This window comes from Agelaius phoeniceus, chromosome 5 (assembly GCF_051311805.1).
Source record: "Agelaius phoeniceus isolate bAgePho1 chromosome 5, bAgePho1.hap1, whole genome shotgun sequence".
Lineage (NCBI taxonomy): Eukaryota > Metazoa > Chordata > Aves > Passeriformes > Icteridae > Agelaius > Agelaius phoeniceus.
The window spans coordinates 59,079,476-59,093,663 of NC_135269.1; the positions used below are offsets into that span (position 1 = coordinate 59,079,476).

General features: G+C 46.0%; 1 protein-coding gene across 1 annotated transcript in view; it reads left to right on the top strand.

Moving 5' to 3' along the window:
* Positions 1 to 14,188, top strand: part of LAMB1 (laminin subunit beta 1) — a 43,007-nt gene that overhangs the window by 23,469 nt on the left and 5,350 nt on the right. Inside the window, exons 23-27 of the mRNA XM_054631031.2 lie at positions 85 to 181; positions 8,841 to 9,210; positions 10,851 to 11,035; positions 12,226 to 12,467; positions 13,927 to 14,130. Of these exons, the coding sequence (XP_054487006.2) occupies positions 85 to 181; positions 8,841 to 9,210; positions 10,851 to 11,035; positions 12,226 to 12,467; positions 13,927 to 14,130 (1,098 nt within the window). The remainder of the gene's footprint in view (positions 1 to 84; positions 182 to 8,840; positions 9,211 to 10,850; positions 11,036 to 12,225; positions 12,468 to 13,926; positions 14,131 to 14,188) is intronic.

Here is a 14,188-nt window from a genome sequence, read left to right on the forward strand (position 1 = left end):
CCTGTGCCCGAGGCTCGGCCCCCGCTCGGGGCAGGGCTGAACTGCTGAGGGCTCGCTGATGGGTTTGCTTTTTGGCTTTGACAGTTCACAGGGCAGTGCCACTGCATGCCGGGCTTCGGAGGCCGGACCTGCCGGGAGTGCCAGGAGCTCTTCTGGGGTGACCCAAGCGTGGAGTGCTTAGGTGAGTCCAACCCTGGTGCCTGCTCCACCTGCTCCTTTTAGAAATGTCTGTGTGGCTGGGCATACTGTCACACCCTGGTTCACTGGGACACCCCTGCCAGGAGCAGCCCGCTTGAGCCTTGGAAAAGAGGGAAAAGAGGGACAAAGGCATGGTAAGGTCTGCCCTGGGGTTTTGGTGCCTTGCAGGATGGGACATGTGGCAGGAGCCCAGGCCTGTGCTTGTCTGTGTTTTTCTTGTCTGACCTTTATTTAGAAACAAACCTCTCTGTTTAGAAGCAACTCTTCCTTAAGGGTAAGATTGCAATGCTGTCAGGTGAGCCAGCATGATAAGAAAACATATCACAAACATTTGAGTTTGAGAATTGTTCTTGAAACTAGTTTCCTTTGTCTTTCAATTATATGTAGCTGAAGACCCCTGTCTCTTGTGCCTTCTTACAGAGACTGGAGATTTTTTGTTAAGTAGGAGACTTTCCTTATATTTCAGATTAAAATAAAGGAGAAAGCAGAGACCATGCAGTGGTTTAGCCATAGCTACATAGCTGCAAAACAGAGCACCATGAAGTAGGTTGTTTAGAAAACTGGATGGCCTCTGTCCTTTCATTATAAACAAGTCTGTTCATTAGCTGGAAAAGAAACCTCAAACATTGTCCAGACCAGAACAAACTTGTATCTCTGATCTGTTCAAATAAGAGTCCTTGCCAGGAGGATTTGCAATAGATTTAAGGTATTTTTTCCTGCAGGGAGGAATGTGCTTGCTGTGGTCTTTAATAAATCCCTTACAATAGAGATACCTTAGAGCCCATTATCTTGATAGATAGGCAGGTCACAGCTACTTGGTTACTGCAGCAGATGAAAGGACTGGGGAGTTGTCCCAGTTCCTGAGTACATATTGGGTTTCTTGGGGGAAAGGCTGCCTTTTGAGAGGCTGTGTGTGTTCTGACATGGGAAGGGGTGTGCTGACCCTGCTGCCTCCAGGGCAGGGATTGTCTTTTGCTATCAGTTGTCTCCATCAGGGTTTATTGATGGAGTCCATCTGCATACCTTATCGGCAGGGTTTTGCAGAGGAGTTTCTGCTGTCTTTTGAACATGTGAAAACCTGCTTTAATTTTTCTGTAGTAAAGAGACAATGTATTCTTCAGAGCCTGTTTTTACCATGTGAGATCTACACTCCCCTTCCAGTCCACCATCCCTTCTGTGCCCTAGTGAGAGAGGAGACTCCCTCGGGTGGAAAGGCAGATTTTCCTTCATGATTACATCCAACAGGAGGTGTCTGTGGCAGGTGGGGAGAGCTGCTGCCCAGGGCTGAGCAGTGGCAGCCTGCAGTGTGATGCTCTGGACAGGCTCCAAGCGTGTGCTGGCTCGTGGAACGCATCCAGCCGGGTGGTGCTGCAGGCTCTCCCCGGTGTGCTGCGGTCAGGGCCTCCTGTCTTTCCTTGGCAAGAAGACAATTGACTTCTCAGCCCTCATTTAGCCCTGGGGAGTGAGTGGTGATGTTCAGGCTGGCAGACCTGCAGCTGCTGCGTGGGCAGGTAGCAGCTCTCTGGGATAAGAGGGTTGCAAGCAGAAACCGTGCTGTTTAAGGAGCTGCTGAGCAGTGTCCCTGGAAAACAGCAGAGATCTGGCCTGCAGCCAGTGAAGCTGGAACTGAGACAAGGCTTTGTCACAAAGATGTCTGCTCCAGTTGCAGGGAACATGTGGACTCCTGCCATGGTGTTTGCCACCTGGCATGTTCTTGCTGGCCCAAGCAGCCAGTATGGCCACACTTTGTGCTGCATTCAGGAGCAAAATAGGAACAAATCTGGATGGGGAAGAGCAAAAGCTCTGAACCATGTGAGTGTGGACACAGTCTTCACCAAGCTGGTGCAGAGGTGTGGACATTGCTCCCAGGGGCTCCAGTGTGGGATCCTCCATTCTCTAGGGCAAGTGAGTTCTGCTCAAGGTTGGAAACCACAGGGTGAACCAGTTACTCCAAGGACAGTGATGTGTGATCTCTTCACAACAGGTCTTCAGGTTGTTGGCATCAAGAAACACAAGCTCCTGATGAGAAATGAGAACCATACTGCTCATGTAGCTTTGACAATATTTACAATACTATAAAATCCCAAGTGCCTGCAAATAAGCTCTGGACAAAGCTGTGTGGAGATGTGCAAAATGGCCCATATAGGACAGGCTGAGGCTGCAGCTCTCCATGGGTTCTCAGGCACTTGCAGCAGCAGTGAGTTGTGGATGTGGCCCAGGGTCCCAGTAGACTCCAGGGGATACCAGGCTCTAGGGCACTCTTCCCTCCCATCCCCATTGCCAGCTGCTGTCTGTGATGTCTCTTCTAGAAACCTTGTTTAGATCAGCCATGGTGAAGCAGAAGCCGGGGAAGGCAGGTTTTTGTACCTGTTCTGGGTGCTGCAGTCTGTGCCCTCTGCTGTGGAGAGAAAATGTCATCTGACGTCTCCTCTCTGTCCACAGAGATCACACTGGCACCACTGGGGCCCGATGAGGTGGGTGCCTGTGCTTGGACAGCATTGTGCACCCACAGCACTGGCTGCACTTCAGCACCCACAAATGTCCCCACTGGGGATTCCACCCCACAGAAAGCCTGTGGCTGGGTCTTCAGAGCCTGCTTACTCCCTGTGCTTTGAAAAAGCACAACATTCTCTCACTGAATTCATCATAATGCCTGAAACAAGCACAGCAGAGCCATAGAGGATGGGGAAGAGCCCAGCATTTCTCTCCTGGCCTCGTGCAGGTCCCTGGGAGGATTACAGTGGGCAGGAGCTGTGCTGTGGGCATCACCTGCTCTGGAGGCAGTGCCAGCCCCTTGGCAGGACTCTTCTGCCATTGCTCCAGCCTTGAGCTGGCTGCAGCTCTGCATGAACCAGCATGTGAACGTGTGTGTGTGCATAAAAATCCTACCTAAGGTAGTAAATAATAGCACTACAGAGTTCATCAAATTCAGGTCTCCCAGGCATTCTGCTGGAGCTTTTCCAAAGCCTGGCAACTAAAGTGCAGGACTCGGCATGCTGAGTTCTGCACCAGCTTCAACCCACAAAGCATGTCTCCAAAAGAAGGCTGCAGGCTCCTGGGAGGCCTGAGATGTGGAGTGGCTGCAGATGCAGCTCAAACAATGCCTTTGCACAGTAGATACTTAAAGTTTATGCTTCATCTAATATGAAGGAGATGACAATTTTATTGTCATTACTGTTGTAATAAGTTGAACAAGCAGACCAGAGTGCAGTTAGTAGGAGGCCCTGTGTGAGATTGGAAGTTAGGTGGTGTTGCTGTAGTCCCTTCAGAAACATGTCCTGTGTTGGACATGAGTATCAAGTCTTACTGTAAAATCACAGAATTTAATTGAATTACAATGAAAAAAAAAGGTCATGCTTTTTGTCAAATACACACTGCATACATTGACAAGAATGTTGTTTTTCTCTTTTTTTAGTCTTTGTTATATGGTGCAGGAACAGCAGTGTACTAAAAATTACCCTATTGCCATTTAAGAATAAGTTTTGTAGTCTTAAAATTTTAACACCTAGATCTTGAACTAGTCACATAGGCTGCTTTTATAGATATTTTTGGTGTTCAGAGATGTCTTGTTTCCTTCTGTGAGAAGTGCCTAAAGGAAGTCAGACAAATTCTGTGCTAAAAAAATATAATTTTCACTTGGAATTTCATAATTTTAAATTACCTAGGGTCATAAAGTACTGTAATGTGTATTGATTATTTCCAGAAAATTATCCTTTTGGTATGGTCTGCTAGCATGTTAAGATGTAGCACAACTCCAGTAATTTTAGGCTGGAAATGATTCCTACTGAAATCATAATGCTGAGAAGTTAGCACTATGCTTGCAGGGTAACTTGAATCAATAGCTGATTATTCAGAAGAAATTTGCTAGCTCTGCAAAACTTTCAACCTTAAAAATTGTTGAATGGTTTTCTTATCACAGTGCCTCACTGCCACTGGGAAATGATGCCAGGAAATCATGTTTGAACAAAAGCTTTATGTTTTTTTCTGTGGAGGAGTTAAACATTTGATGCTTGCCGCCCTCAGTCTCAAGCAGTAAAAAAATATTTCTGGAAAAATGATTTCTATTCAGCATAGGATGGTGTACAACACTTGTTTGTTCCTGGCATCCCCCAGTGAGGAATTGAACACTGAGACTGGTCTTCATACAGCCCATTCACTATCCATTCTGTCACCTTTTGCTCTAGTATCAAGTGCTTTGACACACCTGAGTTTAAATTAAAGTGATGTGCAAATATACTGCATATTGAACTACAGTAGTTTAAATGGAAGTGAGTTCTAAATATTTGAAATCAGAGGAAAAGATAGCAGAGCTTTCAGAGTAGGTAAAAAATAAAGCAATTCTCGGATCCTTTTGAGCTTAAAGCAAACCTCTCAAGCTAGTTACTTGCTTCTTTTGGATTTCTCCTCTTAGGTTTTTACATGACTGCATTTGGTATACATGTTTGAGTGTTACTTCTCTCTTTAGGATCAGGAAAAAGGAGGAGGAGAAATGCACTGATGAAGGTGATACAAGAATTACCCATGGATATTCAGGGTGTGCATGCACATACGTGCACATGCATTTGTAAACAGATGCAGCTACAATCCTCATAATCTGCTAATCAGCAGATCCTGACTGAAGAATTTGGCTAAAACTTTTCCAAAAATATGGTTTCCCTGAAGTTGAAGTATGCCACAAAAGAATCACTGATTGAGTTACACACTCAGTTAAAGAAAACAATACGCCCAGTTCCAAAATGACATTTCAAAACAGAAACCTATTGTTTAATTTAGTAAATGCTCCTTTGAAAACCCTTAAATCTTGGGCCAACGATTTCAAAAGACTTCTTTTCCTCCACTGTGTTTTCCATGGGAGGTACTGCTATGTCCTGCTCTGCCTACAGATTTGAAGCCTTTCTAACACTGATCTTCAATGCAAGCCGCCATGTCTGCATTAACTTTCAGCCCTTCACCCTGGCTTTGGGCCATCTGTCTGCTTGAAGGGAGACTAATCAACCATTTGTCTTGAAAGGCATTTCCAACTCCAAGTGGTCAAGGCATCCAAGTATCTTGAAGTAAACTCAACATCTGTTAGATTTTGCAGTGCAAAATGAACTACTTTTCCAGTTTCTTGTCATGTAAGCATAGGGAAGCCACATAAAAGTAGCTTACAGGACTTTGTCTTTCCCTATATCACATATGAGTATAAAGCTGTTGGTAGCTACTAAGCCACATCTGAAACATCTTCAGGCACATCTGCATCCCTAGATGTGCCTGTGTGTTTCTTGTTCTTGAAAAAGTTCAGATTAATCAGATACATGCTAACACTGGATGTGTTGTACTACTCAGGTCTTACATAAGATTTAGGAGTGTGCTGGTTGGAGCCAAAATCTCCTGAGCAAAGCAATACTTTGAAGGTCATGTTTGAGTTAGCCTGTCAGGCACAGGACTACTTCTGAATCCCACCATGGCCATAGGAATAGTTGGACATAACAAAGGAGGTGTCTGGGGAACGAGAACTCTGCTGTGGCTAGAAGTGATGGTGGGTACTTTGGTCAAACATGATACTGAGCATGATGTGCTGGGTCACTCTGACTGGTGTTTGCTCTGTTTCTAGCAGGTATCTCTGGTATTCACATCCCAGTTCATTGGCAGTGATGCTAGAATGTCACAGGAATTTTCTGGTGCATGTGCACCCACCATCTTGAATGATAGTTGTGTAACTCAGTTGTTCTTCCATGAGCTCTTTGCCAATCCTGTGCCAGTGTTCTCCAGTCTGTGCCAGCTCGGAGGGCCTCCTTTCACATACATCCTGCCACTGTCACTATGCTTTTGTTCTTTAGGATGAAGTCATGCCCTTCAGTCAAAGAGACTGAAGCCAGCAGGTTCTTGGCAGGCAGGCACTGCCTGAGGCAGAGGTGAAAGCTGGCACTGAGCTGTTTGCCTGGTGGACTGCTGTGTTCAAGGTGCTACTCACTATGAAGAAGGCTTTACATCATCTTGGCTTGGGCTTGCTTTCCTTCTCTTGAGAACTGGCCACAGCTGGAGTGAGTAGAGGGTTTAATCCCCACCATGGCATAAAGGGAAGGTGTTCTTCTTCAGTGGCCTTGAACGTTCTCCTTGCTGAGGTGTAAAATGCCTGGTGGAGGTTTCCAGGGCACAAGGTACAGGACTCATCACTAGAGGTGGTTAGGGGTGAAATCTGGCGTTGTCTTGTATATGGTTAATGTCTTGGGAAGAGGAGGAAGAGCAATAGGAAACCAGCACTTTTGAAAGCCATTCTATATGCATTTCATTCAGGGGACTGAAGTAATTGAGAGCCAGGATTACCTGCTTGTGAGCTTGATAAGAAATCATAAAATGGAGACGTAAGACACAGTAATGTTTCTATCTGCCTTGTACAATTTCTCATGGTCCTGCAAAGCTTGGTTTGGGAGTTCTGTTGGACTGTATTCTTCCAGCTGTTGTTCTGCATTTAGAATAAATTACTTCTTTGCTCTTATCATCCCCCAACAGGCAGCTGTGGAGTTTGCAAACAGTATTTTAGTACCTAAATTATTTTCTCTTCTTCCCTAGTATTTTCTGGTTCCAGAGATTTTGGAATCCACTTTACCATGTAAATGCTACTAAAGCCATGTCACCTGGCTTTCCTGAACATGCAGGTATTCAGGAGTAGAATTACCAATATGGGGTTACAGGGATATTTTTCACATTAAGCCTTTTAAATCTGCAAGTAAATATAGTGATCTGATTTGCCAGCAGCAAGTATTCGTGTAACTTGATCAGACCTCAGGATCTTTGAGAAAAACCACATGCCATTTAGCCTCTTTCTATACAGAGGAATTTGGACAATTCATCATTATACCAAGGGCCTTATTAGTTGACAGAAGGGTTAACTGACCTTCGAACAGGAACTCAACGGTTTGCCTGCAGGGAACATATTCCATGGTGAGTTGACTACTTAAGCACTTTCGATGTAAAGTAAAAACAATCTCTTGTGTCAGGGTATAGTTCAAAGAACAAAAGAGCGTTTTGCTCAATTGTGCAGGCAGCAGAAGTTATTTTTGTCTCTTGCCTATCATATTCACGTTGTACAAGAAAGTCGTTTTGTTGAGGAGCGATTTGTTCTGCTGGGGCTCTTTTTGAACTGAAGACCACCACTGTGTTCTGGCATTGAAGCAAACAATGTACAGTCTTGAAAACAGCTTTGTGTTTTTTTGCCCTATTTTCAAGGGGACATTTGCTTTGGGTGTGTGAATTGATTGATGGGCCCTTTTGAGCCATTTAACCTCCTTAGAGCGTGCCTGGTAAATGGATGTGTAAGTGAGGGGCTTTATCAGGTATGCCAGTCCTTTTCCTGTTTAGGGAACATGTGCTTGACCTGTTTTGGGTGCACTCTGCCATAATGATAGGTAGATGATGTGCTTATTTTCAAAGCCTCTCTTTTTGTTGCTTGCTGCCATCTCTTTATTAAAAGCTTTGCATGTTGGTGATGTCCTCTGCTGCTGCTGCCTCCTGTGTAATTAAGGAGGTCAAGTGGCAGCCTTGCTGCATGGAAATGCTTCTCCTGATAGCATTATTGTGTACAGAGCATGTCTGTGCTTTCAGCAGTGACAGTGCATCACTGAGTTAAGTGAGTAACTTCTCTCTGTCATGGGTTAGTGCCAAAGAAATGTATTTCATGAAGGTGTGAACACTAACTCCGAAGTCAGTGCTCAGTGTGAAATAATTTTTAAAAATTTATAAATTTAAGTGTCCTCATTTCCACTGAGGGTGACATTGAGGGTAGCAAACAGCACGTAGGCTCTTGGTCCTTAACACCTCAAACACTACAGGGCTGCCCATGACCACATTCTTTATTCTATTCTACTTTTCACTGCCAGATTTTTTTCTGATTTTCTGTATACCCAAAATGTCAGCCCATGCCAGGCTCCTCAGTGTGTGTTGTGAATGTTTTCCCACTATCCATGGCAGGAGCATGTTCTGAGCCAGTCCCTGTACCTCTGCCTACAAGATCTCTCAAGGGCTTTTGCTGCATAGATTTGTCCTGTTCTTGGAAGCCAATTCCACTTTTAGCACCCACAGTGCCTTATGGAACAGAGCTCCTCCAATTAACCAAGTGCCGTGTAATCAGTTATCTCCTTTTAGTGTGCTGTTTGTGAAAGGGTGGTTGGGTTATGATTTGCAGGATTCCTCACCTGAATGTTACTCCACTGCTAGGGGAGACAGTAAATGGCTGTTCCTAGTTCAATTTTCCTTCTTCTCTCATGGTTTGCTCTTAAATCCTCTATGTGCCTGCCTGCCACTTCTTTTCCTGTCCCAAGAGCCCTGCTCTACTCACTCTTTATTGCAGGAGAGAAACTGGGATCTTTATTTTCAGCTGCTATTCAGCTGACATCTGAACATTGCAATTGGTGTCCATCCTTGCTCCATTATTGTTCCTATTTCCAAGATGTGCAAATCCTGATCTCCTCTAGAGTTCTTTCCCCATCTCTCTCCCCTTTCTCACTCACACTTGCTTTCTCCATACGGAAGTGATACATCCATAATTAGCTTTTTATAATTGAGACACTGACCACATCTGTGTTCATTTTATTATAACTGATTTTTTCCCCAGCCTGCCAACATCCATGGCCTTCACATGTGCCTTTTTCTCCTCCCAGCATGTGACTGCAACCCTCGAGGCATCCAGACCCCGCAGTGTGACCGTGCCACAGGGCAGTGCATCTGCAATGAGGGGGTGGAAGGGCTGCACTGTGACAAGTGCTCCCGGGGCTACTCGGGCATCTTCCCTGACTGCGTGCCCTGCCACCAGTGCTTTGCCCTCTGGGATGTGATCATCAGTGAGCTGGCTAATAGGACCCAGCAGTTCTTGGATAGGGCTAATACCCTCAAAATCACTGGAGTCACTGGCCCATACCAGCAGACACTCAACACACTGGAGGAGAAGCTCTCTGAAATTAAAACCATCATCGCTCAAAATCCAGCAGCCGAGCCCCTGAAGAACATTGGGAATCTCTTTGAGGAAGCAGAGTGAGTACAGTTGTAGTTACATGGATCAGTGTGTCTTGGGAACAAGTGGGAGTTCCATGAGCTGGGATTTACTTGAGTGACTGATGTCCCCATGCTGGGCTGAGGGCACTCTGGCTGGGTGAGGGTGCTGTGGCTGCTGGAGCACCTTGCCATGCTCAGCACTGGCAGTGAGTGCCCTTCCCATGGGGCAGAAACCTGGTGGGGCAGGCAGGAACAGTGCAGCTGCCACGTGCTGGGCTGGGTTGTCCTGCTCCCACTGCTCTCCAGGCAGCTAATTACCAGGGAGCCACTCATGCTTGCCTTGTGCTGCCCCAGGCCAAAGGACAAACACTGCTATTATGTGAGAGAATGAAGAGGGGGAGAGATTAAATTCCTGGATTTCCCTGTGTAGCTGATGAGTTGGAAACTTGGGCTTCTTTCTGCACCCTGAGCACGTGTTGGGGGAAGCACCAGGTTTATAACATGGATTGTTTCCTTTTTTTCTGAGAGTAGAAGCCTTGTATTTTCTTTTAGGGCTAAGCATACAAAAGATGGTAGTCTGGAGATGGGGCAGTGTAACATTAAGTAGGATTACAGAGGCTTTCTAGCCCTGTGTGCCACTGCTCCAACTTGCTTGTGCATTGTGAAGGGAACTGCACAAAGCGAAAGGGTGAGGATTAAAGAACAAATGTCTCAATTAGGAATAGTTTCTGTCCTACAGCTCCCCTCCCTCCTGCTAGAGAGCTGAGGGTTGCTGCTGCTTCTGGACTCTGTGTGTATTGAGGGAGACCAGAAAAGCTGAGGAGCTGCTTTTCCCTAACATACCTTAGGTGTATCTGTTCTTGCTCCTCTCTGGCTGTATAGAAAGTACTGGGCTTTGGAGGAGTCCTGGAAAACAGCAGGCTGGTGGGCTATTGAGAGAGCTGTAAATTGAACTTAGATCTTAAATACTGCCTTGATTCTTTCAGAGTGAGGAAATGCTTGGCTTGAGGGGATCACCATGGATGGGAATAGCTTCCTATGCCCACTTCTGTTCCACAGCAGCCTTGACATGTAGCTCACTTGCTTTTCCTTTTAGGGTTATACCACTAGCTAAAGCCTGCTCCATGGCTCACTGAGTGAATGCTTAGAGCAGGAGGTTTTCCTTCAAAACTCTGGTGAGGAGGGATCTGTACAGAAGAGTTTAAAGAACCCATTGTGCTAAAATAAAGGCTCCCCCCTCCCTGCTTCCTGAAGTTCAATTCTGTCTGATGAGCTCGTAGTAATCAAAACTACATTTGAGCTGTGTGGGATGGGAAGCAGATTATGTATGGATCATAGTAGTCAACTCTGACCTATGCGGTTGCCATGATACAAGAGCATTACTCCAGTCCTCTGGAATCTCCCTCCAGTTAATCTTACACAATGCAGCTGTTTTCTGAGCAATTTGGCGCTTTGGGTTTATAAATGTGCTGTAAATTAAAAAGTAGGTTTGTATAATAAAGGAAGCAAACCAGTATTTTAGGTAGGCATATTGTTACAAATCGCTTGGAGCTCCACTGAGGGAGGACAGGTCCTGCCATGGGAGAAGCTGGGTACATCTCTAGCCACCATGCTCCAGTGAAGTATGAGGCAGATGACCCTTCTTCCTCCCCATGTTGAGTCCTGTGCCTGTTTTACAGAAAGCTGACAGCAGATGTTACAGTTAAGATCGCTGACATAGAAGAAAACCTATCAGCCTTATCAGCAAAGAGCAATAGCACAGACACAGACTTGAGTGCACTGGAGACAGATGCCAAAAGTCTGGACCATGTCGTGAAAGAGCTTGCAGAGCAGCTAGAGTTCATCAAGATCTCTGATGTTCGGGGTAAGTGTCAAAGGGAGGGGGAGAAAGCAGCAGGGTGGACAAAGATTTAATTAGTGCATGGGTTTAAGTACCATATTAATCTTCTAACTTGTAATAAAACAGTTCCTCAGGGACAGGTTCTTTCTGTGCATTAGCAGAGTTGCTGATGCAGCAGGAATTTTTGCCCCCTCATCTGGTCTCTCTTCCTCTGCACATTACAAAGCTGGCTTAAATTCTTCGGGCATAGAATCGTCTTAAGGTATCATGGTGAACACATTGTAGATGAGACACAACAGAAGAAAGTGCACCACAGATTTCAAGATATGTCTGGACATCTCCCTTGCTCCCTTCAGTCTGTTAAATTGCTATTTCTGGGTGAAAAAAAAGAGCTCATGGTAAAGGATCCAGTTCTTCTGAACCACCCAAGCCTGGCATGTCCATTGGCACACTGAAATGGGCCAAGAATCAAAATTTGCTGGAGGAAGAGGAATGTCACTAAATTATTTGGAAATCTGGAAAGCTGACTTCAAAGAAAGTATTTATAATTTTTCTTATATATTTCCTGGTTTGCAGGAAGTCTGAGATTGTTTCCAGTGAACATGGGAGATTTCAGACTAAGGCGAGTAGCATGTGGAATAGTGGTGTCCCTGACTTCTGGCATTTGGCAGAGGAAAGCTGCCCCAAGGTGCAGAGTATAACCACCCCCATAGGGTCCCTCACACCCACACAAGGCCTCTCTAGGAGTTGTCCAAAATCAACAGTTCCATAAATCAGCATCTTTCGACAAGTAGTTGTTTCATAGGAAAGCTCTGACCAGTTTCCAAGCAGTGACTCCATAAGCCAGACATCCCAGGGCAAGCAATAAGAACTGATGGGATAAAGGAATCCTTAGAAAACAAACTGTTCCCCTAAAAACCTTCAAAGGCTGTATTTCCTTTTGCCCTTAGGGCAGGCAGAATTCAGTCACTAGGGTTAGAGAAAGGCTTAACTTCAAAGACCAGCTTGACAGTCTCCACCAAGCAAAGAAGCAAACTTTTTTTTCCTACAAGAGGCCAAATTCTGTCATCCTTGCAATGGCACAGCTGCCAAGGCCAGCATTTCCTTTAATGTGATATATCACTAATCCTGATGTGTCATCCGATAACATCTGTGATATACATTACTTTGGGTTACTCAACAGAGTTTTCATCAGTTCCCTCTGATTTCTGCAGGAGCCTTGGACAGTATCACCAAGTATTTCCAGATGTCCCAGGAGGCAGAGGAGAGGGTCAATGCCTCCACCGTTGATCCTGACAGCGCCGTGGAGCTGTCAGCGCGGACGCGGCAGGAAGTGCAAGACTTGATCAATGAGAAGGAGGCCCAGTTCAAGGCTAACCAAGAGGAGCAGTCGCGCCTTCTGGATGAACTCGCTGGGAAGCTGCAGAGCCTGGATCTCTCTGAGGTGGCTGAGAAGGTACACAGCTGAGAATGGCTGGGATAAACCCGTGGCAGAAACAGAGTTGGGTTTGTGGTGAAGCAACGGGCAGGGAGGAGCTGTAGGGGACATGGCAGTGTGAGATGTGCAGTTGGGTCATGAGAAATGCACCTTGCTTGGTTGAGCAACCCCTCGGTTTCGTGGGCTGCAACTGGGTTGTTTAACTGGTGAGCTCTGCCACTACTGGCTTTCAAAGACCAGCCTTTCACATTGGTCTTCCTCCCACTCTTCCCAGCCCCATCACAGCACCTGTTTTTGCATCACCCTTGTTCTAATCCAATGTTCTTTGCTAGGGACAGAGTTCCCACATGCAGGAAAGTGTGGCAAATCTGCTGGGCTGAGAGCCATCCTCTTCAGCCTATCCTGAGTTCAGTGCTTGCTTTCCCTAGGCTCCCCTCTTCCCTTCTGCAGGTCCATCCGATACACTCTGTGCCTGTACAGTGCTTGGCCAGGCTGCACTTCTGCACACACCCCCGGGCCTCAGCATCCCCCCAGGCTCATCCTCCTGCTCGAGACAAAGCAGAATTTACAGGGAGCTGGAGTCAAAAGGGCATTTTCTCTGTTGAAGGTGCCTGCTCATCTGTAAATATGATTAAGGATGGCTTTTTCTTGGGAGAGGCTGGGTGTTCTCTCAGTTTCTCTTTGAAGTTGGCCAGCTGCATTCAGTGAACAATCCCTGAACAACCCTGGGTGAAGGCAGGCTGCAGGGCACCGCTCATTAACTCCCCCAGGCAGGCCAGGCCTGTGGTAGAGAGTGAGTTCTTCACACACTGATTGTCCCTTTTCCTTTACAACCAGTCATCCCTCCCACTCCCTCAGCCCTCCTTTTTTTCTCTGAAGGGAAGAAAGAGACATCTTTCTATTTAGTTTCCCTTCCCCTACATTCCTGCCCTGACTGTTCTTAAGAACTGAAATCTTGGTAGATGTTTATCAAGGCAGTAAATACTGAGTTGCTTGGAGGTGTAATCATGAGACACACACACACACACACAGACACATCTTTCTGCTTTCTAGCTACTGCTGGGTTACGTGCCAAACAGGTAAGAGGGACTCATTTACACTTCACATGAGACAGCTGCAGCTAACTTGGCTCAGCCCCTAGGTTTTTCCAGGGAGATTTTTTGGCTGCAAAATCTGAGTTAGTGACTATCATTTGGCAAAAAGAGTGGGATGGGGGGCATGAAAAGGTAAAAGAGCCTCACAAGAACAGGGAATTTCTAATTTTCCCTCTGGTTAAACCAACTCCCGTGTTATTTCATTACCAAACAATTGACCAAGCAGCAGATAATTCTCAGCACAATGTTGCCGATAGAAATAGTTTCGCTTCTTGAAAAAAAAAAGTTGACTCTGAAATTTTGTGGTGGAACAGTGTCCTACTCCAGCCCCCAGGCAGTGGAATGGAAATGAGGCTGTGACTGCTTCCCCTGTGTCCCTGCAGACGTGTGGCAGTGCCCCAGGAGCCTCGTGTGCTGAGTCCGAGTGCGGGGGGCTGAGCTGTCGGACAGATGAGGGCAAGAAGAAGTGTGGAGGCCCCGGCTGCGATGGGCTGGTGACTGTGGCTCACAATGCCTGGCAGAAGGCTATGGATTTTGACAGAGACATCCTCAGTGCATTAGCAGAAGTTGAGCAACTCTCCAGAATGGTAATATGCCAAATCAATTGTTAAGATAGTAAAAAACAAAAGGGAAAATCTGTCTGTT